This window comes from Acomys russatus, chromosome 10 (assembly GCF_903995435.1).
Source record: "Acomys russatus chromosome 10, mAcoRus1.1, whole genome shotgun sequence".
NCBI classification, from domain to species: domain Eukaryota; kingdom Metazoa; phylum Chordata; class Mammalia; order Rodentia; family Muridae; genus Acomys; species Acomys russatus.
Genome location: NC_067146.1, coordinates 19,600,468 through 19,624,912, shown reverse-complemented (window position 1 = coordinate 19,624,912; position 24,445 = coordinate 19,600,468). Strand labels below are relative to the sequence as shown.

Sequence of the window (24,445 nt, the reverse complement as noted above, 5' to 3'; positions counted from 1 at the left end):
CTAAATTAGATCATACATGAGCTCTTCAATTTCACCTTCCAAGATAAAATACCTATAACATCTTTTATTCTGACAATAAAATTTAGTTTCTCTGACCAGATTTTGATGAATCACAATTCAGCCATTTAAAAAAAGATTCCATGACCTAAATAATGCGTGTCATTGACATTCAAAAGCAAACATGATGGTGAAGAGGTAAAGATGCTTGTGCCCTGACCACGCCTGAGGGAGACAATCCTCTCGAGCCGGCAGCTTCCCTTCTCTTGATGGGAGAGCTCTGGTATGAGACTCAGATCTGACAGACACACAGCTTCTGATCATTGTACCCATGAGAAAACTCAGGTTCAGACGTGTTCCCCAGATTACCACCTCTGCCAACTGGCCATCCAGTCTAGTGTTGCTGCCACTGTTCTTCCCAGTGCTCCACCGATGGCCAGTACAGCAAAGGTAGGGAATGGAAGCCTGTCCTTGCAAACTTGCCTCAGAGACACCCACTTCCCAAAGAGCCTCTTGGGAAACCTTCCAATTACGGGTTTTGTTTATTCCTGAAAACAAGCAATAGCTGTGTGCTTCATGTTCAGAAACCAGGGACATGATAAAAAATAAAATAAAATAAAAATTAGTCCTAATACTTACAAATCTGAAATTCTGTTAGGAAAAAAAAAGCAAATAGTAGCTCTGAATGAGGTTGGGCAGCAGCACGTGAAGTAAGTGGGGCGGGGGGGGGGGGGCTGCCTAAAGTAAAAATGGCCACTGACTCTGTGCCACTAGTAGAAAGATCCCCAACAAACGTCCTTACCTTCCCAAACGTACTGCCTCGTCCACAAAACTAGTATAAATCATGTCTGGAGAGTAGAATTTTGTAAGCGTTGAGGGAAGAGGAAAGAAAGATAGAAATAAACAGAGACGAGACCTGTGAGATGGCACCAGCAGGAGAAGGCACTGGCTGCTAAACCTGATAACCCGAGTTCAATCCCTGTGGCTCACAGGGCGAAGTGAGAGAGTGGATCCCTGTAAGTTGCCATTCTCTGACAGCCCAAGGTCTGTCTCTGGCAAGCCGGGGGGGGGGGGGGGGGAGAGCGGGGTGAGTAATAAAAATGAAAAGGAGAAAGATGCAGAGTAACACGACTCTGAGGGCAGACAGCAGGCTCTCAGCACCCGCAAGTTCACAGTGTGCCTGGAACTCACCTATCTGCTCACTAAATGTCAAGTCTACTCCTTCAGCTGGATGGCCTAATGGGGACGTCTACATTGCTATCGTTATAATGGGGACATCTACATGGACTCACATGCCTCCCCAAAGGCCCTGGACCACATGAAACAGACACTATAGAACTGTATATATGGACTCCAACAAGTGTGAGCTAGTGCTCTGACTCCCAGAATGGCATGCTTTGATGTTCCTCCCAAGGCTTTAACAGAGTCCCTACGCTGTGCTGCATCCCTAGGAAAAATGAAGGCAGCACTCCTCAAACCCATCCATCCGGCCCGTGACTCCGGATTATCTTCTATGTAAATTCACGACACCCTAAACTCCCCACATTCACTGTATCATACTGTAATCGCTGGTATCCTTGTCTGTTTTGTCATGTAAATTATGAGCCCTACAAGCACCGACTCAATGCTAGTCTCCCATTCTAATACCCAAAGCGATCTCAATATGCATTTGTGAATGAAAAACAAAACAAAAAAAAAAAAATCAAACACAGTTGGCCTTTAAAAATCAGCTTAAGGGATTGACGTTTCCCAGGCCCTCCTTCCAAACACAAACACAAACATCCTTCCTATTTCCCTCACAAGGAAGAAACACGTCTCTATTTTCAGCATTTAGGACACTTAGGCATCTGTGAGGAATGTTCCTCATCACATTAATCCACTCAATACATTGTACTTTGAAAGGACATCTGGGGTTGTAGGAACCATGGCAGTGGTACAGCAATGGATCTGCCATGCTACCTTCTTGGAGACGTTTAGAGGGTAAAGTGAGTCTGGAGAAAAGCTCTGATTTTCAGAGAGGCTGCTAACCGTTAGCCAAAATAGTTCTAGATCAGTAGCCATACCCTATGATCAACTTGACTTTCTAAAAATTACAATGTGGTTTTAGGATAGTGTCCGTGCAATAAGGATTTGCTGGATAAAGGAGTGAATGGGACAGGGTGGGAGTTTGGATGAACTTTGATTGACCTTGGTGGTGCTGAGGGTCACAAGCAGAAAATGCTGTCAAAGGCTTCCCATGACAAGGCTATGTGGGGCAGCTGCTGAGTTGAGAGCACCTGGAGAGTTTGCTAACATTCCTGATGTTCTCCTGGGAGCAGGTGATAAAAACACTGTGAGTGTGTGTGTGTGTGTGTGTGTGTGTGTGTGTGTGTGTGTGTGTGTGTGTGTAGATATGGTGGGGGCTCTTTGATACCACAGCAAAGCATATTCCAGGTGCCTTCAAAGAGTTCTTGGAGGCAAAACCCTGACTAACTAACCTTCCAGAACTACCAGCTTCCAGAACTTCCTGCCTCTGAAGTACATTTGGCCAAAGCATAAGCTGCCAATACCATTTGCCTATAATCTTTATTACTGATAATCAGAACTTATTTGCAGATTTGTCTGCCTGGCTAGTTTTTTATCCTTGTGGAAAGGGGTCTTATTTCTACAAACTTCCATAGGTCTGGGCATGAAGCTGGTGTGGATGCCGTATCTCTGTTGTTGTCATTGTTGCTGTTGTTGTTAATCAGTAGTCCTGTGTAAGGTGCCCCCAGGAGGGTCATATGGGTCAGACGAGAGGCATGGGAACAACCCTCATCTGTTTGGAAGTCTCTAGTCAGCTCTCACTCATTTGTCTGCCTCACATTTTCTTCTTAGAATAGTCTGTGCTCTCAAAAGCTACAGAAAGAAAGCACATGGGAAAAGCCATCACGGAACTCAATTAAAATACAGTAGATTTGATGTTATGCTGAAAACAAATGCACATCCAAATGATGAGGCTATCCCTGACAGCTTCTGAACTATCCTCTCGGCAGCCAAGGGGAACCTCAATCTGGGGTTGAAAGGTCAACTTTTCCTGGTACCAACTCTGACTTTGAAAAGTTAATTCTCCATAGAGAAATACAGGAAAGAAGAGCGGAGTCATTCCCCACCCACTCAAACCACCCCACCCCTTTCCCCACCCCCATGCGCCTTTATCCTTTTTACTCAGATGTGAGTGGGGAAAGCCCCATTTTCACTCAAGGATGCTAAGAAGTACCCATCACTTCCTTGATTCAGTCTTGCAGTGACCTCCTGTAAGGACATCCTGACAGGAGGAAAGGTCGTGACACTCCTAAGTCTAGTCAGACACCTACGGAGGCTCAAGCCAGGAGCGCCCCCCGCCGAGCCCACTGTTAGCCAATGAGGCACTGAAGTTTCCAGATGGTGAGATACGGGACTGCAGCTGGGCCAATCAGGCGCCAAGCGCGGTCGGGGGCGTGGGGGGGAGGAGATGCGAGGAGAAGCCTGGGGCGATGGAGACACAGAGACATCAGCAGAAGTTTCTCACCTTGGAATGTGAGGGACGCTCCTCCATCTCCAGCACGTACGCACCTCTGCGCGAGAGGACTTTGGGCTACTTTCTCCACCTCATCTTGCTGGGGCCTGGGGGACTGCTGATAGTCTCTGACCCTTGCTGCCCTTTTTAATGTTACCTTCCAGGAAAAAGAGAGCAAGGAACAACTGGGTGCTAGGAAACTGACCACGGGTCCTGCGGACCTCTGGAGAGAGGGGACAGGAGCGGAGTGGAAGGGTTTGGGGGACTCCATGCGTGGGCCATGGACAGAGCAGCGCTTGTGCGCTTGTGCGCACTGTGGGCAGCCATGCTCTCGCTGCTCCCTTGCGGAACCGAGGGCAACTGGATGTGAGTATGGGAGCTGCGGAGGCATTTAGGGTAGGTGGTCAAAGGGATGACGCGTGCCTTTCAAATGGAGGCCCCGGGAGGAGGGCCGGGGAGCCTAGGACCGCTGAGCTAATGCGTCTGAGGTAGCGGAGGGGAGGGGAGGGCAGGAGAGCGACTTACCTCAGGGGCGCCGCGTCTTACAGGTGGTTGGGCATCGCCTCCTTCGGGGTACCGGAGAAGCTAGGCTGCACCGGCTTGCCACTGAACAGCCGCCAGAAGGAGCTGTGCAAGAGGAAACCGTACCTGCTGCCTAGCATCCGCGAGGGCGCCCGGCTGGGCATTCAGGAGTGCAGGAGCCAATTCCGACACGAGAGGTGGAACTGTATGGTCGCCACCGCCACAACTGCTCCGCTCGCCACAGGCCCCCTCTTTGGCTATGAGCTGAGTAGCGGTGAGTCACCAAGACCCCTGGGGATGGCGAGACATACAAGGCTACCACTTTTCTGCCAGTGCCTGCACCATTTGGTGCTCGCGAAATCTTTAAATAGAACTTAGGGTGCAGGGAAACTGGGGCGACAGGGGCCAGACCCCAGCGTGCAGGTGTGGCCCTAGAGAGGGACGTTTAAAAGGGCTACAGTTCTCCTCCCTTCTCATGTTCCCTGCCAAAGTTGCAGGAAAACTGAGTCCCCACCCTGTCGACCGTAGGACCTCGTGCCGCCCGGCTCGGTGGGTGACCAGCTGGACAAACATTAGGTCTACAGCCGGGAATGTTGCTGCCGCATCTGCTTTGATTTAAGCAGCTCTGTAGCGCACAGCGCGGTGGACAAGTGGCTAATTGAAGCACAGCCTCGCGTTTTATTGACTCCTGGGAACGCCAGGTTTAGTGCACAATGGTGGTTTTTTTGTTTTTGTTTTTTAAAGGACCGTCACTTGAGAGCAACTTCTTTTGCATCCCCCGGTTTCTATTCTTTCCATCTTTCCTTGACTGGGCTCACTTTCCGCGGCACAGGGTGTGGAAAAAGTTCTTCCACGTGCGTGGTGACTTAGCGATTGATAATGGTGCTCAGAGCTAGGATGCTTCCTGGAATTTCAGCCTAGTCAGAGAGTTTTAGGCCCGAGGCGTTAAAGATGCGCTGTCGTTTTTTAAAGTTCGTTTCCCTTTGACCCTTCCTCACACAGTTTCTCCACGAGCCTCCCCAGAGCGATATGTACTCAATTCTGAGTTTTGGCTGGCAAGTGCTGCCCAGCATCCCTGGTCTAGGGGTTGGGGCGGGAGGGGCGGGGGAGGTTAGTAAGATCCTGGAGGAATAAGAAAGAAAAGCAAGGAAGAGAAGAATGATGTGTCCTAAACAGTTGCTAAATGCAGAAGCATTCTCTGCGAAAAGGTTTATTGGACAACGGGTGTGAAGCTGTTTCTATTCCAATCTAAACATCTGGAAAGAAAAAGAGTTGCCTGCTGAGTCCTTTCTAGTCTATTTCATAAATGTCTTTATGGAATTTGGATTTCAAAGATTTTTAACTCTAACTCTACTGAAAGAGTGCAAAATGCAACTGTTTCAAAATAGTGTACTTTTCCACAACAATTCAAATTTTTTGCAAGTTTTCAATTATCTTGTTTTCATTAGTTTTATGACTATAAGGCCAGCTGTACTTCGTAAAATGCTAACCACATAATGTCAGTGATTGTTATTCATTATATTCTCCCCTTTTAAAATCTTATTTTTGATGTGAAAGAAAAGGAATATTTTTCTACCAGTTGTCTTGGTTTTTGCTAATTTTAGTTTGCATTCTGACACATATTATCAAGAATCTCACCAAAATTTTCCACTTGTGTTTTGTGATGCAGCACACTTTGTAAAAGTTAAGGAAACTGTTTCCTTTTAAGTTGCCATTTATGCTGTCCATGCAAAAGGCTTATATTCAACATGTACTAATGAGCTCCTCCTATCCATGAGGCACTACGGCAGTTACTGGTGAGGGTTCCAAATTTAAAAGCAAGCGTGAATTATAACATATGAGCAAAGTGGGTGACAATTTGACATGTGGCATCGAATCTTGAAAAATAATGCTGCTTTTTCTTTTAAGGTTTAGCATAGTAGGCTTCCTTTCCAAAAAATTCATAAATTACAGCATCCATTGTGAACACCTGAGAAACTGATTGCCTGGTAATGACAATAAGGAAGAGATTTAGGGCAGAATTTCAACAGAAAATGATCGCTTTGTAATTTCTCAATGTTTTCTTCCTAGGCACCAAGGAGACAGCATTCATCTATGCCATCATGGCTGCAGGCCTGGTGCACTCTGTCACCAGGTCGTGCAGTGCAGGAAACATGACAGAATGTTCCTGTGACACCACCTTGCAAAACGGTGGCTCAGCCAGTGAAGGCTGGCACTGGGGAGGATGCTCTGATGATGTACAATACGGCATGTGGTTCAGCAGAAAGTTTCTAGATTTCCCCATCAGAAACACCACAGCAAAAGAGAGCAAAGTGCTGCTGGCCATGAATCTACACAACAACGAAGCTGGACGGCAGGTACGCACTGCAGAATTGGCTAAGACTTTAGTGTCGTTGGGTAAATAATGCTGGCGTTAATGCTTCCGGGTGAATCTATACCAACAATTTAAAAGCCAAACACTAGCAGTATAAGAAATAAATAGGCATGTATCCCTTCATGAGCGCATATTTGATTATGTTGGTTTAGTTTAGGCAGATACCACTGATATGAGTTAAGTTCTACAACAGAGTGTATTGGCCATTGGTGCACTTTGTATATCGACACATTATTAATTAGAAGATATGCATGTTCCTGTTGTCTCATTAGTTACTCACTAACCTGCTTTCTGGCATTTCCAGAATGGGATTTATAGTGTCTATCTATCACTTATTGGGCTGAATCCAGTGTTATCCCCATCCTCCCACTTGAATTGTGATTATTATTTTAAATCTGCTGTTTAGTAGGCAACAATTCTAAAACATGTTACTATGTAGTCAGGTTTATCTTATTTTCTCCAGTAAGTTTTCTTGGGAAATATACAACCACTACTTTTTTTGTAAAGCAAACTTTTTATGGAAAATTGTTAATTGTATAAAGTAATTTAGGTTTGATTAAAGCTCATAAAAGAATATTAAATATAAAGCTATGGCTATATTAAATGCAAAGAAAGGCATTTTAAAATATAGCTATATTGATGATAGGTTGAGAGGAGTTGAAAGTCAGGACCTAGCACCTAGTGAGCTCCTTTATAAATTCTGGTTTTAGAAAGTGTTTTCTTAAAAAGAAATATGTGTGTAGCTTACTTAGCTTTTATATATTTACATTACTGCCTATTCATACAATAAAGCTTGGTCTACAACACTGTTGAATTGTTTGGCAATTCACTGTAACTTTCCTAAAAGACTGTAACATTTTTATGAATACATATTTTCTATGTCATAATAAACTTTTCAAGACAGACCTATCAGCATTTATTGTACATTATTTTGAATTTCCAATTACCTGTCAAGGTCTCAAATGTAGTTACTGCAGTCTGCCACATCCTCCTGAAGTGAATTCAGACAAGTTGCAGCATCTCTTAGGAATAGTTAAAGTATATGTTGCATTTGTTTTTTAGATTTTTGGTAAGTGAATAATGGGGCTCATTCACAATACCTGGGAGTTCCACCAGCCAGTTTTCTTTATTTAGCTGCCTTCATTTAAAATACGAAAAGCTAGAGTATTCAGAAAGTCTTAATGTTTATATTTACAGTTTCCATTTCATTTGACTATGCAATTCAAAAAGGCAAAATAGAAAATGAGAAAATCAATAAATAAGTTATCCAAGTTTTCCATAGTTCATTTAGGAGCTTCAGAAAGGATATTTCATGTAGCTAACAATTGCCTTTGTTGAGTACTGCTGTTAGACATATGCCTTTTGCCCTGTGAAAATAAGAATGAGATGTTGATTGAATTTAAGTAAAGGAATATTTATTACTTCTAACATATTAATGTGAAAGAAGTTAAATGCAATTAATGTATTTTCTTCTAAGCTCTAACATTATGTTCAAGAAAAACATTAGGGTACATCAAATTACTATGTTTAAAGGTTAAGAAAATGATTACATAAATATTTATTATTAGTTGTTCTTTAAACAGTTTGATAGTGATTTAAACATTTAACCGAAAAAAAGCAAAACTAAGAAGCTCATCTTCTGATTAACAAATAAATAAAGTTGCGTCTGAGCTCATGGAAGACCCTAAAGCATTTGAATTAAATAAAATTAGTTTTACTAATAACATGCAGTTTTATTTCATCTTGTGTGTTAAGAATTGCAAATTAGGAAGCCACATTTGACTCTATCATTGTTAATATTGGTCTTAAACTGTTACTCACAGTTTTGTTTTGCTCAGGATCAATTTTAATACAATACATTATTGGCTAGGGGAAAAAAATCTCAATTTTTTGCTGGTTTTCTATATTGGCAAGGAACAATTCAGCACACACAGAGGTACACATTTTGTGAAAACTTCACTTTTCCTTACTGAACCTTTTTTTCCTCATGCTGTTCTAGATGGAATCCTAAAATTTCACAAAACATTTACCTGGTTATTTTAAGGGTAATACATGAATGTTTATGTTGGTCTTTTCTCAGGAGGTATTATAATTCAAAATATTTTTGTATTTTTCTTTCCACTGGCAGCTTTAAAAAAAAAAGTCTAAATAAACAAAAAACAGGTTTTCTCTAACATGGATGAGAAATTGACTCAATTTTTAATATTGGCTATTATGATTTTGATCTGTCAGGCATATTTGTCTGAGTAAAGTTTAAGGTCTGTATTCAACTGAGTTGGTTTTTCTAGTCTCAAAATCCCAAACTCAACATGTAGGAAAGCGTTCAGAGAAGTGTGGGTACTGGCGCTGAGTAGTGCTGTGAGCAGGATGATTTCCTAACCGCTGACCTTAAATACTCTGATTCCCAATTGGTTTCTGACACCATTCCTAAAGTTATGACTCCAAGAATAATGTTGCTGGGCGGTGATTGGCTGTGAGGATGATGTGATGTCTTCCAGGGGCAGAACTTCTGGGAATAATGTGACTTGGAATATTTATGGGTATTTCTTTTGGTGTGCTTAAAATATTTCCATTCTTACCATGTCTACCTCATAAACTTTTAAGTTTTCCTACCCCATAATTTGCTTTATTATGAGTAACTCAACAAAGTGGGAAGGACAGACCCCCAAATTTTCATTGACCTGTTTCAAGAATATTTATAAGTCGTCGAACAACACAACTGTGCCTGGCTTTTCAGCAGGGTCAAATGTATTTTGGGATAGAAAGGGATAAAGTGGGTCAGAGGACTAGGAATCCTAAGCACACCCATCCGATCTTAACTCGCAGAGTTCTCAAATTAAACAGATCCTCTGATGGCTGACACAATGAAATGTTGCTTACAGAATGCTCCACACCAGTTTCTGGCCATTCCTAGTAAAGGCTGGGTAGAAAAGCATGTGGAAAACAGTCTCCATCCACAGCATTACCTTCAACTCAGAACTGGGAAGCAGTTAGTCCTGGGACCATCTCCTCGTTGGTGTCTGTGCTTAGTTGCGATACATCTGTCCTATTTCACTTCATTAGAGACTTACCAACCCAAAACTTCCACGAGGAACCCCGTAGATTAAATGCCACTTTCCTAATTGCTCTCCTATAGTTTTACACTACTCCACCAAAATGCGCACATCTGTTTGCAATAGTTAACAAAACATTCCTTTGTTAGCATCATTATAAACCTTAACAACTCAACTAGGGGAGAGAAAGGAATTTTCCCATAACCACACACAATTCACTCGGTTGCTATTCTCTTTTCCCGTTACCAGAAAACATCAGAGCAACCAATGCAGCTCACACGAGCAGTTTCACATTAATTAAGAACTGCAGCAGAAAAGATACAGGATACACATTTTATAGAGGCTCTGCAATATCCTTAAATATACTTCTATTTTCCACTTTCGTTTTTCTGTTTTTCTAACATTATCTTGCCGAGTTATAAAAACCTTATATCATATATCATCAATTTATGTACGGCAAGTGTCTTAACCACACTGTTTATTTTTCTATAAAATTGGAATCACAACTAAGTACCTGTTCATTAACTGCATATTAAATGAAAAGAATTTCTTGCTATAAAACCAGATCAAGTGCATAATTTATAAAAATGTGCTCCAAGAAACACTAATGCCGGCAAAGCTGAACCATGTGAGTTTCTACTCGGAAATTTCCTGTTTCTCGGGCTTCTCCAAGCGTTGACTATATTGCTTTACCTTAATCCTGAGTTATAGCTTTGGAACATTATAGGGACCCGGTTCCTATGTGAAATTCTTGGGGTTCTTCTCCTTTAAGTTCATTTATAGATGTAAATTCTAGGGTAGAAAATGAATATGGTCATACCTATGACAATACTATTTCTTCTACTTGTGTTAGGGTCAATTTTGATCAAAAGTTCATAGAACTAAACTTTTTCAAGCATAGTAGCAGAAAATTATGAACACCTGGTATTTAAAAAGCGTTGTTTTCTAGAGTAGGAAAATCCAGCAAAATCCTAAGCTAAGCCTAATAGATGACAAAATTGAATATGCAAGTCTCTTTTCATTCGTCCAAACTATGAAGCAGTTCTGGTGGACTGCTGGCTCAAAGCCTCCCAGGACCACTGACCTGCCTGCCAGCGGCAGCTTCTCCTAATGAAGGTGATTTTTGTTACCTCTTCCCAGGCAGGTTAGCCTCCCAAGATGTGTTAAAGCTGCTTGTGTGGGCGAGCAGTTCAATAGTCATTTGATGAGCCATCTACTCTGTCTCCCGTACTTTGCAAACCAACAACACCATGTCTGAACTGGTTAATAAAAGGAGGTTGGGCTCCCAGTCGTGATCTGAAGGGAAAGCAGCTTTAAATCACCAGGTGATGACTATCGGGAACGCTGATCCGGTTTAAACATAAACTCACTCTCAGGCCTGGGGCTTCTCGGACAATTTGTTTTATTACCTGCATCGATTGAGCTTTTTTTATTTTTCTCATATCCGTTATCACTTAAAATATGAACAAAGTGCCTGATTGCATTACTTTTAAACATTTATCTGCATACAGACCTCTTAAAGAAGCAAGTATTTTGTGAATACCAAATGCCATAAATCAGATTATCTATGTGCCATACTTTATGCAGTAAGTTGCTTTTTTATCACCATAGGGTGTTTTCCTATATGTATTAAGTAGCAGATGCATTTATTAGCTTTGAAGTTTTATGAATAAAAGTTATTATGTCCTATGTTCTAGAAAGGACATGGTTTGAATATTATTTTTCTGATTGTTTTAAGTGCTACTGGGAAGCATTATACATTGTACAAATCAATATCATATGTTCTCAGTTAAGGCTGCAATGCAATATCACTTGTTTGAAATATTCTGTGTGGTTGGACTATTCAGAAAATGTTATAAAATGCTGTCTTGCAGACATCTTGGTACTAATAGAGTCTTGGTCACTTTGTAGTTTTGATAAGCACCTTAAGTGGAATTCAGACTTCTATTGGGAGGTTATATGCATAGTTTTTTAAGTCATTGAGTTGCGTGGGTTCATTTTTCATTTTGCCCAGCATGTTGACAGAATGTCAGCTCTACAACTAGTCCCGACGATTTATTAATGTGCTCTGCCATCGTCTGGGGACTGCAGGAAGCAATGTTGATATGTAAGAGGTTAGAGCCCTAAAACTTTAGAACTCTCTTATTTGTTAGTTAGGCTCATTGGAAAATTCATCTTACCTCTTACTCTGACACCATCAAAGACAGAAGCATTTAGACCTTAGCACGCATCAAACAACAGGCTAAGAAAATGGATGAATTCAGTAATACCTACTTAATGCAAAGCTTTGGTTTTTAATTTATAATATTACTAAATTTAGTGAGAGCATTATATTTTTCTTTAATCTTGAGTCAAATAAAATAGTCCAATAAATTGATGAAATTTGAAATTTTATTCTACATGGATAGACTTTATGTATATAATATAAAACACCAGAATACATTATTATTACGATACACTATTTAAAAAAAAAAGGATTACATGCTCTTGTTTTAAAGACATATGAGTAGGAAACATGTATATATTTTGTACTGCTCTAGATCAAAAAGAGAAGACTGACAGTGTTCATAACCATAATTTGTGCCCCCGGCTGAACAAACTGAGCTTCCGCACTTACAAATGAATTTTAAATTATATAAACACGAACCTCTTTCCCTGTTCTTCAGACAAGGTCCCACTCTGCAGCCTAGGTTGGCCTGAGCTCTCACTAAATTCCCCAGGCTAGCCTGAAATTCACAGCCTTTCTGCCTCACCCTCCCAAGAGCTGTGTGACCCCAGGCACATTATTCTGTTTTTATTCTGTGTTAAGATATAATCCTGTTTATCCATCAAGAATAGAAGCTGTGTTTTCAATTGGCTTTCCAGAATAGCAGAAGAACTCATCAGCCACCACCACACCCTAGCTCCTTCTCCCTTAGAAAATCTAACTTGGGGCAGGTTTGCTCGTGTGGCCCGTGGCCAGCGCACGGCACATTCTCACTCCCCCTTTATGCCCTGGTGAGGATTCTATAGTGACCAAACCCAGGAAGGCTCAATAGCATCAGCAGATGTCGCCACAGGGTACCGCTCTATTGGTCAAGCAGCTCACCCCATTCAATCAGATTTCAAGGGTTTGGGAATTGGTTACTTGGAAAGTTCTGTCGCCGTTTCCCTGTGTGCACTGTGAAAGTAATTTGGTTGAAAAATGTAGCCTTCCATTCTATATGTCTGGCTTATGACCAGGCTTGTCTACATCTCTTACAAGAGATGCCGGAGCTGGTGGTCCATGGACCATCCTTGAATGGCAAGACTTTAAATGGCATCAGAAACATGCAGGCAAGCACAAGCATCCTTTCTCATCCCCAAATGAGCGAGTTACTAGAAATAAGAGTACTTTCCCTATAAGATTTCCAGCTGTCTTTGGTGAGTAATAAAAGTAGGTGGCCTGACACTAATTTATTTTACACATTTTATATAGCTATTTACTGTATGGTATGCACATGCCATGGTGCACATGTGGAAGTCAAAATACACCTTTCCGGGACTGGTTTTTCCTACTACTACCATGTGGTTTCCCAGGAATCCAGCTTAGACTTGCAGGCTAGGCAGCATTCAGTGAACACCTCGCTGTCCCACCCTACCCCTTACTGTTTTAAAGGAAGTGAGGCAAGGGTTTCTATATAAAACCCAGAACATTTAGACAGAAGTAAATGACAAAATTTCTGAGCTCTAAACAAGCTTAAGGATGGTTTATGTTCAAACCATCATTTTTGTAGAGAAAGCACAAGAAACTTGAGTGGCTAGTTTAACTGTTTCTGCTGTTGAGTGAAACATTGCACCAATGACATTTGAACACAATCATTGTTGGTTTTAGGCTGTCGCCAAGTTAATGTCTGTGGACTGCCGCTGCCATGGAGTTTCCGGCTCCTGTGCTGTGAAAACCTGCTGGAAAACTATGTCTTCTTTTGAAAAGATTGGGCATTTTTTAAAGGATAAATATGAAAACAGCATCCAGATTTCAGACAAAACCAAGAGGAAAATGCGCAGGAGAGAAAAAGATCAAAGGCAGACACCCATTCTCAAGGACGACCTGCTATACGTTCATAAGTCTCCCAACTACTGTGTGGAGAACAAGAAACTGGGCATTCCTGGGACACAGGGCAGAGAGTGCAACCGTACTTCAGGAGGCGCCGATGGCTGCAACCTCCTCTGCTGCGGCAGAGGCTACAACACCCACGTGGTCAGGCACGTGGAGAGGTGTGAGTGTAAGTTTATCTGGTGCTGCTACGTCCGCTGCAGAAGGTGTGAAAGCATGACCGATGTTCACACTTGTAAGTAACCTCTCCATCCTAGCCTGAGACTCAGGAGCAGGCAAGGGTGTTGGAATCTTGAGAGCGCCCCCTACTGTGCACGGCTGTGGAAATTGCTGCCTGTAATTGTTTTCCCAGACCCCCGAGCCAACACGCAATTTCTTCTTTCTGATAGGTATTCAACCACAAGGCGATCATGAGGATTGCTTAGGATTCTAAAGTTAAAAAGGATGGCACTCTCCTTTGGATGGTTTGGAGAATATACATTGACACATAGGGAACTTCAACATGTTTCCAAAGTGATACGAAGAAGGAAAAAAAGAAAATAAGGAAAAAGAGGGGAGAAGGCCCTTATGTCAGAGAACTGGTTCAGGCTCAGGATAAGATCTTAGACTGGGGACTCAGTTACAGAAATCAGTCATGGTGGGTGCACATCGACCATTTATTTAAAGACATCTCTTATAGGAGTAAGGAGCAGTACACATGAATTGCATTTTCCTTGGTGTTTTTAATAGAATCAATTATATTGTTTGTGCATAGACAAAAGATGCTGAAAATTAACTGAGGAGGAGGTGCTTACTTTCTACTTTCATATACTTCTAAAGAAGGGCCACTGAGAAGTATCCTCGTTAAGAGATACAATATCCCTTTCAAAGTCCTTTTAAACATGTTAAGCAATAAAAAAAGAATCAAAACATTAAAAGTGAAACATGATTTGGATTTTTAAGTGTCTTTAATCAAGAAGATTTGCCTAGAGAGTTAAAAAAACTCTGCAAAATTTATATCACTTTTAATCTTCGGATTTGTCCTTTTATTGTAGACCAGTTTCCACCATTAAAAACTCACTTGTGACATACTAGGGGGTGGGACCCTTAGAAAGAGCTGAGAAAAAAATGGAAGTAAAAAGCTAAAGCACCCTTAGTTGTATAAAGACAGTATTTTGTATAGTATTTTACTTTAAAAGTTTTATATTTTGTAAATATAGTACTTAACTTATATAACATATATTAAGACTTAAAGACATTTATTATTAAAGTCTGAGAGCACTAGAATAATGTTATGTCAAGAAATAACATAGCCTTTGTGTCTTTTTCATACTACTAATTATTTTTTAAAACATTGAAAGATAAGTTAATTGAGGCAGTTACCTAGGTGTGTATTTCTTGCCAAAATGACAGTTTTCTTTTTTTAAAAAGTTCTATTTTTGGTTTTTTTTGAGACAGGGTTTCTCTGTGTAGACCTACTGTCTTGAAAATGACAGTTTTCTATGCTACAGATTAAAGTATATTACAAAATACTGAAGATCGTGTTATTTCGGTAGCCAGAGAAATTGAATTCTTTTTTCAACCTTAGCTCTGCTTTATTATAACACATTTCACGGTAAAAGTCTAGCTGGGAAATGGAATCTAAGCCAGAATAATGTTGAATTTGATACCCTGGATATTTATTATATTTTATGCAATGTTGCCTTTCCATTTGAATGTTGACTGCTGATTTTCTTTCTTTTCTTTTCTTTTTTTATTTTTATTTTTTATTTTTTTATTTTTTTGCGGGGGCAGGGCACGGGGCAGATCTAAGGACAGGACCCAGGGTCTTGTGTTTGCTAAGCAAGTGCTCTACCATTGAGTTAAATCCCCAATCTCTCTTGTTTTGATCCACACATATATGTTCATATTCACAAAGTACCCAGTCAAATGTCACAGGCCTATATTTAAGATTGTACTTTAATGTAAATGCTTATGCTTTCATACTTTGCTAAATAATTTAGAATTATATGGAAAATAGTTTTTCTAAGTTCAGAATGGTTTCAAAAGAATATTCTTTTCCTTATTAATAAGATAAATGTTTATCAAAGATTTGAATCTATTTCCTATCAATTTTTTTTAACCAACGCTGAGCAAAAGATTTCTCAATTCTGATGTCAAAGATCAGGACTGAACACTTAATTGTGACCCTTAAAGTCTAACAGTTACTATTTGATAAATGAAAAATATGGACACAGCAAATGAACAAATACAATGTGAATCTGAAACAATTGTTTTCCTTTCCTTGCTATTCTCTGACTAGAGTGATGTGGGGTTGGGGCACCCTCATGTTCTTTTTGCAAAGCAACTCCACTTTATCTGCCTGGAAAATAATGACCCTTTTAAGACAATGGCAAACATTAGCCTTTAACTCTACTAATTAGAAAACTGCATATTCTTCTACCGACTGGCTGAAAGTCAATCAGCCTCTGATTCACTAATAGCTGGTGACCCTTCAGCCATTGCTTGGGAATCCCAATGCCTGTTTGGCTGTCCTGTCTAGGAGGCCAAGGAAGAATGTCTCACTCCCAGGCTGTCTCTGGGGCCTTTTCCTTCTTATCTTTGGCACAGGCCCTGAAGTCATCCTTGAGGATTTTGCCATCTGTCATAATGTTGCAAATAACAGCAAACCAAGAGTTGACTGACTTCCACATTAAAGAAAGCACACTGACTCAGGGATTGAAAACTTTAACTGTTAACTGGCCCGGGGGAAGCATTCTCAATAGTGCCCACATCGTCCTTAGGCTCAGCTCTCTCACCATCACCCTCTTCTGGGTTCTGCATTGTCCTGAATGCTGTGTGCCTGAAATTCTTGCACCCCTGGCAGCTCCGTCTGCTTGTCTCAGTCACATGGCCACTACATCTGCAGACCTTGCCTTCTAAGGAAAAACAGAGGTCATTTTCTAGTTGTTTATTTCGAAGCCGGACGAGAGTTTCCTTCCCAAAAGGTCTGGCAAAGATCTGAGTTGACGTGAGCATGGACTGGTTAAATGTGCTCATAGCTGAGCCAATCACAGTGACAATTTGGAGTCAAGGGTTGTCAACAGATATTCTTATCTGTGTAATACCAATCTGGTCCCTCGCTGGGCACCAGCAGAAGGTTTTAGCTCCAACTAATTTAAGCAGTTTGAGGCTGGAGAGGAGAGGAAAACCAGGGCCTTAATTTGCCAGGAAAGGGTAGTTGAATGCCTGCCGCCAACAAAGCATTACATGGCCTAGTTCTAGAGGTGTGTTTGCAGTGTCTGGCATCACATAGAACTCACAGCCAGGCGAATCAAGCCCAAATCTTATGGATTATGTGTATGGGAACAGGGCCACTAATGTATTAGTTTTTCAACTTCAGAGTTTAAGTTTTCTTGATTTTTTTTTTCTTCCTGATTTGGAACTAATAAGAGAGAATGGGTCATCTTAAAATGAAATTAAGAAAAAATAAACCAGGTATGTTAACACACACCTTTAATGCCAACACTCGGGAGAGGAAGTCACACAGATCTCTGTAAGTTCCAGGTTGGTCTGCTCTATAAAGTCTATTCCAATCTAGCCATGGCTACATAGTGAGACTCTATCATAAAATTAAAAAAAATAATAATAATAAAGAAATGCATATTAAACAATAGCATCATCTGTAACCTCTGGACTAGGAATGTGGAAAGCATTTCTCTGGTTACAGTGCGCTACAGAACCTTTCCAAACTTTTCAATATTAATAGCCACAGTATTCCCTATTCCCAGTTTGGATGGTATTTGCCTTGTTCTAGAGTTCGTGGAACTACACATTATTCTCATATGTTTACTTGCTATGACTTTACACGTCCTTGCAGCTTTAGAATCATGTGCTATTCACAGCGCATATTTTTGAAACACACTTTTTTCTGAAGCATCGTTAGTACTGATACAAACAGTTCTAGTCAGGATCAGTACTGAACTTTTACCTGTGACTCTTAAAATTCAACAAGGTGGAGCCAGAAGTGCCGGCCCTTTGTGAGTCGCTGGAATTTTTTCTATCACCTCCTGTTAAGTCCTCAAAGACTGGGAAATAAGCCACCAGTTAGTTAGTTCTTCACTTGGAGCACTGTGATCTACTAAGCTGACTTGAGGAAAGAAAAGTTCAAGTTTTTTTCTGCAAGAACCACAAATAGTCCCTAAGAAAACCTTTCTAAGGAAAGATAAGTTGTAGTGATCCATGCTTTACTTTCAGTTTTCGTATGCAAGTGTAGCATGTCTTACATAAAGAGCAAGGCTGTGCCACAGCGTGAATAGGGACACAGTGGCACGCCAGAGATACACGCGAGAGACACATTCCTTTGAAGGCAAATGCAACTTTAGGAAACATCTTGATATCATTCACTGTATAGTTGGCATGGGCCAAAATAAGATTTATTCATATGTCTGTATGTATGAATATATATACCAATTATAGATACATATATGAATAATCTTCACAATTCCATGAATTAGGCACCATTATTATGGCTCCATTTCTCAGATGATGGAAGTAAATATAGTAACTGCCAGTGAAGTATCCACTCATGCTAACAGGATGGGCCAGCTGCCACATTTGTGTTCTCTATAGCCACTCTTGCTGTGCACCTCACGGCATCCAAATCATCAGGAGTAGGCTTACAATGTGTATTTTTATTTGTTTGTTTGTTTGTTTTTGCTTTCCTTTGCTTTGTTTGGGACTGAGTTTCTCTTCTAGTCCTTGCTGTCATGAACTCACTTTGTACACCAGCCTGTTCTTGACCTCACAGAGATCCACCTGCCTCTGCCTCGCGAGGGCTGGGATTAAAAATTGTGCACTACCACCACCTGGCCCTGTAAAGGCTTTGAGGGATCTGTAAGTATAATGAAATTACAGATTTTTCTTCATAGTTTGCTTATATTAACTTGGTTAAGGAGCTCAAAGTGACTGAAACTAGCCTCTATTTGAGATCCCAACAGCGCTAACAGTTGGATCACCCAAGAATCTATCAATCTCCCAATAAGAAATTATCTGAGTATATAAAATAATTTAAGTCAGCACAAAAAATAAACACACCCACTGAGGTGCTTATGGCCAACTGCTACACAAGGTATTCTTTTAAAAAGATAGTTAATATTTATTCTCTGTAATGGCTTATCTTCACATACAAAGAAAAACTACCAGAGGGTATTTGCACCAGGTTAAAGCTTTGAAAAGAAACCCTCTAAGTAGCTTTCTTAGTGTTACAAAGAGAGGTAGCAAATGTAGACTGAGTCAACACAAACTAAATGTTCTAATGTGCCTTTCTAATGAGCAGAGAAAGTGGATGCTTTCATCTAAGTTGTAAGAATTGGAAGAAAATGTGGTGGGGTGAAGGCTGGGTGTGAGTAGCCGCCACAGCTGCCAAGAAACATCTTAGTAGCATCCTAACAGCTGTGGTCATAATCTGTGTCTGCATAGTGCTGGTGTCCAAAAGTAAGCAACAGTAACCTGTGCCCCTGTTGAAACTTTTGTTTTTGCTCCATATTTCAATCCCATTCAAATTCTAAGGCAAGCAAAGGGGATACAAAAACTAAATCAAAGCTCTCCCTTTTCCCAGCACATAATCTCCACTCTTCCCTGGTTTCATGCACTCACTACTATGTATCCCTGTATCTTAAGCTCCTCAGGAACCCAGTGTTTGCTCCTCAAAGCTCTTTGGGATAAGCATAGTGTAGAATAAAACAGCAGAATGGGAGAACTGAAGTCAACGGGAAAGACACATGGTCTCTGACCTCTCTCTGATTAATAAGTACTGGATTTCAAAGAGATGGATTTCACTATTTTGACAAATTCTTTCTTTTGCCAACTTGAAGAATTGTTCTCTCTTAAAATAAACAACCTATTCTTTCTTAAGATACTGTCACTGTTGTCTAAACATTATTGACTAAATATAGAAATAATCCCAAAAGTACTAGTTGTGGCAATACCTGCCATTGTGTCCATATCTGACATGCCATGGGATTTAGAGCCATGGGGAAGTACTCCAGAATATTTCCATAAAGAGGTTTTTGGTTTTATTTTTGTTTTTGAGACAGGGTTTCTCTGTGTAGCTGGGCTGTCCTAGACTCATTATGTAGACCAGGCTGGCCTCGAACTCAGAGATTCTGCCTGCCTGTGCCTCCCCTAGCCCTGGGATACAGGTGTGCGCCACCGCACCCAGCATTCCATAAAGAGATTTGACAGTGCTTTGGAAGATGCACTATTGACAGTTCCGCTGGCTTTCAACTTCATTCCGACCAAGAGTTTCCAGTTTCTGTAAGAGTCTAGGAACAGGCTCGTTCACTTATCTCACGTCTGCCTATAAAGAGCAGAAAACCACTGGAGGCAGGGCACATTGCCTGTCCTATGCCTCCCACCAACTGAACCGTCTACTCTGTATTCTTGGACTTCTCAATGTCCAGGCACTAGTGACCACTCACTGGCTTGTCCATGAACTAACTGAGTATGTCCAACTGACAGTGTCCAACATGATGACATTTTTCCTATGGTCAGAACTGAACTTACAACACATTCTTGTCATTTATTTTTATTCTTGTCAAAGAATGCAGGTCTCTATCCCAGTAAACAGAACCAAACATAAGCACAGTAGTTTTAGAGCAGAAGTGGAAAATTATTCAGACTTCCGCGTTAATGTCAACAAGCATAAACAAATAAAAATGCAAAACTTAACATCCGGTTTTAAGATAAGATGTTGAGACTCACACTGGGCTCTTAGTTTAAAGCTGAGTACCAGGGGTGAAGGTAAGACTTATGTTTAGCAGTAAACACACAATGGGCCCTTAGATTCCCCTGGGGATGCGGAAAGGCAAGATGTGGCAGAGGAACTCACTTGTCCCTAGTTGTGTTTGTCCCTCTCAGGCTGTAGCCAACTGGTACCAGCACCATGCCGAACTGCATTTGAACAGTGGTCAACATACTGTGGAGCCTGTGCATAGAAATCCCCCTAAAGCAAACAATAATAGAAATAATAATAATAAAAGTTTCTAAATTCCCATTTAAGATTCCTGCCAATGGCAGGAACCTTCCTCACAGGCTTTTCTAAGCAAGAGGCAAATGCTAGTGGGACTGCAGCTGAGCCCCACTGTCTCCTTGGCCCTACTGCTCGTCCCACGTTACCCTGCAGTAGGAGCGGGGGGCCAATGTCTGTGTTCCCTACGATGTTCCCTACACGCTTCCATAGCTAGTCTGGCAAGCAGAGCCCTTTTTAACTGGTTTGAAATGCTGACCACCTACAACACATAGAATCTCGAGTCCTGCATCTGACTGGGCCTTTGGTGCCCACAGTAATGAACGAGATAGATTGGAAAGTCAGAGCCTTGGAGATCGTGGGTGGCCTCAAGCATAGCTGCGTTTCACCCTCTAAGGAGGTCGCTGTCCAGTTCAACTGGCCCCTTTCTGGCTTAGAATTGGCAAGCTACAGATGTATACCTGGTAACATTTCTGTATCTAAAAGTCTACTAGTTTGCAAGAGGTATGGCTAGTAACAGTAACTGGATTTAATGAGTGTTTTGTCCCAAGTACTTTTGGTTGGCACCATAAACATCTTAGAACTGTCTGTTTTACAGGCAAGGAAATTGGCTACATTTACACCATTACCAGTGGACACATGAAGCACATCTGTGGCGTTAGGCAGGATCCCCTCTTACAGAATTTCCTCCTTTAAGGTCTGAGGCCCTCTTCTGACTCTCAAGCAAACAGAAGCTAAGTCTATGAAATGTTAGAGGCTTGCAGGCTCAAATTAATTTTCCCCGATAAACTGGAACATCTTTATTAACACAGTCTCAAGTTCTCTCTATATTCAGCTGCCGTAACTGATGCACAGCTGGACAGAGTTTAGTCCTAGGAACAAGTCGCACCTATCCACCCAGTGGACTGCAATTCTCCCCACACCAATCACATGGCTATGGAACAAGCCCAAGAGAAACACCACTGTGACCTAACCTTAAGGCTGACCAATCCTTTTTCCCTCTGACCACCACCGAAGTGCTTCCTCAAGGTGTTCTCAAGGTGTAGTTCCTCTGGAGGAAGACTCCCCAAGGGGCCTTCACCAGCCTTCATCCCATTCTTCGATGCTCCATTATACTGCCTGGCAACAGACAACGGCCACTTCTTGGCTAAGCCTGCCTGTTTTTCATCCCATCTAACCATTGATCTGACCAATGCCAAGAGTTTCAGGAAGGAAGGAGTAATAGGAGAAGGAAGGGATTTGAGAGGTGAGGGTTGAGTGTGCATTGGATTGTGACAATTAAAAACCTAGTTTATGGTAGAAAAGCCATCCTAGTAAGGACAAAAATCCTTAGACATATTCTAGAAAAGGGAATAATCTATTTCTGGCTTCTACAGCTCCATAATCACATGTATCTGAAGAGGTGGAAGTAATTGGTTGCGTGGCAAATCCTTAACTTGATCAACAACCATTTCCCCCCTTTCATCTTGACTTGAAAAGATGCCAAATGTATTTCCAACTTAAACTGCTTTGCGCATTGAGCACAATGCAGTTCTTTCTTCTTTTCACTTAAAACAGACTGCAAGAGAGGGTTGACAAAACAGGATGAACAATGATTTTACCTTTAACCAAATTAAAATTAAGAATATAAAGGTTTTTCTTTAATTTTCTTATTTCCCAGATAGCCACTTATTTTCACCTTCCTTTTGCAAATTTAACACCCACCTCCCATATCTGTTCCAGGAGAGCACCTGTGATCAAAAACAGAATTGCAGCTGTAGGCTCTCACACATCACTTCAACTACTACACATCAGTGTTAAAGAGTCATGACTTTAATGAGGAAAATCCATTAACATTAAATGAACATTGTTCCACTTCTAAGGCTGATATGAAAGTAAAATGGTTGATTATTGCTTCCAGAGATAAAGCTGGTGCAGCCAACACGAGACAGAATCTGGATGCAAACGACTGCAGCACAGCAGTTACATAACCAATCTTACCCCTTCTAACAATGTATTCAGCCGTAAAACCCATCTCTCAAAGGGACAGCCTGTTACCAAGCAACTTAACTTCTACACGTGTTCAGGTATATCCAAAGGATATGATGCTACTGTGTTTAATGGCAAAGACTTAATTGTTTACATGTTAAGATATACGAAAGTCGGTTGGGAAGATTTCATGGAGTGTTCTGCAGGTATAGTGCTTTGCCAAATACAAACAAACAAACAAACAAAAAACAAAACCACAAGAGGCAAAGAGTGCTTACATTCATTATTTAAAAAACAAAACAAAAGAAAAACAACAAAACCCTGCAACATTTATTTTCCAATGCCTAGAGCTGTAAAATGGCCATTCCTTCACAGAATCGAGGGAAACATTTTACATGTTGGCTGGTAGTTAGTACAGAAGCACCAGAACTCTTAAAAGTTTACAAAACTTGTCTGGACATAGAAGATATGTCTCCTTATGAACTACATTCAGTTTGTGGAAAGAAACAGTACCACAAGGTCAGTAAGAGTCAAGAAATAATCTAAATTGCTTCCAGCTTTTAACAAAGTAGCAAACACTGCTTTTAGATCTTTATACAAACCACCTAAATTTTAGGTTCAAATTTTAAGTGTTGCCCCATCCCACGAAAGGCAGGTGGGCACTACATTTGTTTAGGTTGCATTTTAAGCAACTCCATACATGAGGATTTGATATATGTCACATACAATACAATAGGTACTTTATGCCCTAAAAAGGTCAGTAGGGCTTTTTAAATCTTCTGCTACAACTTCAGGCAATGGTGGCTATTATGCTGTTAGAAGTAAACAGAATATCTTGGTTTACAAATTAAAGCTATGACAGTAAAGTATCCCTGTTCGAAAACCACGTGGCCAGTGAAGATAACAAAGTTGATAAAAACTTGTATTACTCCAAATGTACTAACCCAGTTGTCTTCAATGACTCCATCAGGTTGAGGAAGGGACTTGACCTGGTCCCCAGTTCTGTGGACTTTCATCACCTCTAGCCCCACTCTAAATAGCTTACACAGAATCATGGACTTCACGCTGCTCACACAAAATCTAGGAAATGAGCCCTGAATGATACCTACATCAATGTTCATTTTCACTGTATTAAAAAAAAAAAAAAAAAAAAAAAAGGACAATTGTTGTGCTTTTCACAAATCTGATGTAAATTTTCATGTGAAACATTTTATTTCTGGATTTCTTTAGAGGGAAAAAATAAAGACTATGAAGAGGTACAACAGGAGGCAGACTGTAAGGTAATATTACAAATACAACCAGCCCCCAAAAAATCTCTTTAATTTAAAGGATACTGTCACTACATTGCAGATATTTATACAGAGACAAATATATGAACAAAATCTCCTCCCTAAAAGCCACGTTATCCCATGATAGTTTCACAGCAACCAGGACATACATATCAGTGTCCTGTACAACCTGCCTGGTTACCCAATCAATATGCTTCTAGAATGAAAGTACAGTATTGCCACTGTTGTCTAAACATTGTACTTTTAGGGAAATGTGCTTCCAAATGACTCAGTGGTTTGTTCAACATGAGGACTATTTACAAAGGTAGCCATTTATGTCAGAAATAAATAATCTTGGAATCAACAGAGACGTCTCGCTCATGCACACCCCAGACGGCCACATGCTACTAAAATATGGTACAGGGAGCGGCTGCTCTACAGGTCTTCTTCAAAGTCAAAGTGCGTTCCTCTGCTCTTCCCGGGCCACTCAGTCTTGCTTCTGGGGGATGCACCCTTCCATCTCGACCACCTCAGGCCATCCTTCGTACTTGTTCGTGTCCTTATTGTTCTTTATGTGCTGAGGGAACGCAAAGACAGCACACAGCTTAACACACACGTGTGATCTGTTAACTTATAAAAAGCACGGCCCACTTGGCTCACCTTCCAGTAACACACATACAGTC

At 41.0% G+C, this 24,445-nt stretch overlaps 2 protein-coding genes across 2 annotated transcripts in view; one reads left to right on the top strand and one right to left on the bottom strand.

Moving 5' to 3' along the window:
• Nucleotides 1-3,794: 3,794 nt before the first annotated feature.
• Wnt16 (Wnt family member 16) lies at nt 3,795-14,068 on the top strand. Its single transcript, XM_051151866.1, has 4 exons — nt 3,795-3,880; nt 4,063-4,310; nt 6,107-6,393; nt 13,317-14,068. Exons 1-4 carry the CDS (start codon nt 3,795-3,797, stop codon nt 13,779-13,781), a joined length of 1,086 nt encoding a protein of 361 aa, XP_051007823.1. The 3' UTR covers nt 13,782-14,068.
• A 10,120-nt stretch (nt 14,069-24,188) lies between these two features.
• Nucleotides 24,189-24,445, bottom strand: part of Fam3c (FAM3 metabolism regulating signaling molecule C) — a 46,910-nt gene continuing 46,653 nt past the window's right edge. The window contains exon 11 of the mRNA XM_051151871.1: nt 24,189-24,339. Within this exon, the coding sequence (XP_051007828.1) occupies nt 24,250-24,339 (90 nt within the window). The 3' untranslated portion in view covers nt 24,189-24,249. The remainder of the gene's footprint in view (nt 24,340-24,445) is intronic.

Coding starts and splice junctions, on each gene's coding strand:
- Wnt16 (XM_051151866.1), top strand. CDS start 3,795: ATGGACAGAGCAGCGCTTGTGCGCTTGTGCGCACTGTGGGCAGCCATG. Junction 3,881..4,062: donor GGAACCGAGGGCAACTGGAT/GTGAGTATGGGA, acceptor CGCGTCTTACAG/GTGGTTGGGCATCGCCTCCT. Junction 6,394..13,316: donor ACAACGAAGCTGGACGGCAG/GTACGCACTGCA, acceptor TGTTGGTTTTAG/GCTGTCGCCAAGTTAATGTC.